This window comes from Pristiophorus japonicus, chromosome Y, assembly GCF_044704955.1.
Source record: "Pristiophorus japonicus isolate sPriJap1 chromosome Y, sPriJap1.hap1, whole genome shotgun sequence".
Classification (NCBI taxonomy): domain Eukaryota; kingdom Metazoa; phylum Chordata; class Chondrichthyes; family Pristiophoridae; genus Pristiophorus; species Pristiophorus japonicus.
In genome coordinates, this window is record NC_092011.1 from 40,086,523 (window position 1) to 40,088,894 (window position 2,372).

Here is a 2,372-nt window from a genome sequence, read left to right on the forward strand (position 1 = left end):
ACACAGAAAGACACACAGAGAGAGACAGACAGACACGGAGAGAAAGACACACAGAGAGACAGACACACAGAGAGACACACACACACACACACAGAAAGGCACACAGAGAGAGACAGACACACACACAGAAAGACACAGAGAGAGAGACAGACACACACACACAGAAAGACACACAGAGAAAGACACACAGAGAGACAGACACACACACACACACACACAGAAAGACACAGAGAGAGAGAGACAGACACACAGAGAGACACACACACACACACACAGAAAGACACAGAGAGAGAGACGTGGATCTGCGCTCGCTGGTACCTGCAAGGAGAGAATTCGTCGGCTTCAGCCTCCCGTTGTGCCGACTTTCTTGCATCCAGGGAAAGATCTGTTTGGGGGGGTCCCCGCCTGGGACGGAGCCCCCCGCCGCTGAGACAGGCGCCGCTGTTGCCGAACTCGTCGCGGCGTCCGGATGGGCAGGAGGCGAGTGCAGGCGCCGGAGCCCCGGGTCGGGGACCTGGGCAGTGGGCGCCGGCGCCGAGTCGGTGAGCGGGTCTGAGGGCTGGGCAGAGCAGGGTTGGTGTTGTTGGGGCTGGTGTTGTTGGGGCTGCTGGCACATCTGATGGTGGGCGGCGAAGCCATTGCAATCCTGGCGTGCCCACCCGCCAAACAACGCCGAGTTCTCGTAGAATAGTGTCTTTTGCATTGTCCTTTTCCAAACCCCTCACCCTCCACCCTCTTCCCTCCCCACCCTCCCACTGGTCTCCTTTACTCCCCGATGTTCCCTAACCCCCCCCCCCCCTCCCCCAGTCGAGAACGGGAGAGTGGACACCCCGAATATTTGAGCCTTCCTCTCCCTCCCCTCTCCTCTAGTGATTACAGCGACTGCCAATTTTGGAGTGGGGGGGGGGGGGAGTGGGGTAAGAGAGAAGGGGGTGCCACTCCGGGCCAGTGGGGAGGGAAGGGTGTGTGTGTTTGTGTTTGGGGGGGTGAAAGAGAGTGAGAGAGAGAGAGAGGGTGTCACTCCGGACCAGTAGGGAGGCAAGGGTCTGTGTGTGTGTATGGGGGGTGAGAGAGAGTGGGAGAGAGAGAGAGGGTGTCACTCCGGATCAGTAGGGAGGGAAGGGTATGTGTGTGTGTATGGGGGGTGAGAGAGAGAGAGGGTGTCACTCCGGACCAGTAGGGAGGGAAGGGTCTGTGTGTGTGTATGGGGGGTGAGAGAGAGTGGGAGAGAGAGAGAGGGTGCCACTCCGGAACAGTCGGGAGGGAAGGGTCTGTGTGTGCGTTTGGGGGGTGAGAGAGAGTGGGAGAGAGAGAGAGGGTGTCACCCCGGAACAGTGGGGAGGCGTGTGTGTGTGTTTGTGTGTGTGTGTGTATGGAGGGGTTCAATGGTTAGAGTAAGGTCCAGATCCCAATTTGGCAATCAATTTCGTCCTCTCCCGCAGTCACTCCCGGTGCCTCGAGTCACATTTGCTTCCAACCTGCTGACATTGACAGAGAGAGGGAGTGAAAAATAGAACATTAACTAGACTTAGTTTTAGATTCGCTAACCATCCCCTCCCCCCCCACCCTCGCACCTCCTTTGATGTTACCTGTGAACGGTGACATGTGTCTGTGTGTGTGTGTGTGTGTGCGTGTGAGACAGTGAGAATAAACTCCCCAAGCAGAGAGCTCGCAACAGCAACAAAGGGCCGGAATGATTTCCCTAACAATGCCGAGTGTTAAAAGTTTCCCTCGGGTGGATATTGCGATCTGGTAGATACCGGCGTGGGGGGGTGGGGGGCGAGAGAACTCCCAGAAATAGCATGATGGTTTTTATTTGTTGTTAATTTTCAAAAGATTGCAGAGATGTGGGGACAATCGGCCTCAGCACAGATCTGGTTTGAGTGTGAGTCCCTCTGTGTGAGTGTGTAAGAGAGTGTGTAAGAGAGTGTGTGTGTGAGAGAGAATGTGAGAGTGTGTTTGTGAGCGAGTGTGTGTGTGTGAGAGTGTGTGTTTGTGAGTGTGTGTGTGAGTGTGAGAGAGTGTGTGTGTGTGTGAGAGGGTGTGTGTGTGTGAGAGAGAGTGTGAGAGTGTGTTTGTGAGCGAGTGTGTGTGTGTGAGAGTGTGTTTGTGAGTGTGTGTGTGTGAGAGTGAGTGTGAGAGAGTGTGTGTGTGAGAGTGTGTTTATTAGAGTGTGTGTGTGAGAGAGTGAGTGTGAGAGAGTATGTGTGTGTGTGTTTGTGAGAGTGTGTGAGTGTGTGTGTGTGAGTGAGTGTGAGAGAGTGTGTGTGTGAGAGAGACTGTGTGTGAGAGAGAGTGTGAGAGAGTGAGTGTGTGTTTGTGAGAGAGTGTGTGTGTGAGTGTGAGAGTGTGTGTGTGAGAGTGTGTGTGTG

The 2,372-nt window shown here is 54.7% G+C and overlaps 1 protein-coding gene across 1 annotated transcript in view; it reads right to left on the minus strand.

Moving 5' to 3' along the window:
• LOC139241105 (homeobox protein Hox-A3-like) overlaps positions 1–703 on the minus strand; it is a 7,006-nt gene extending 6,303 nt beyond the window's left edge. The window contains exon 1 of the mRNA XM_070869797.1: positions 319–703. Within this exon, the coding sequence (XP_070725898.1) occupies positions 319–703 (385 nt within the window). The remainder of the gene's footprint in view (positions 1–318) is intronic.
• Between the last annotated feature and the right edge of the window lie 1,669 nt (positions 704–2,372).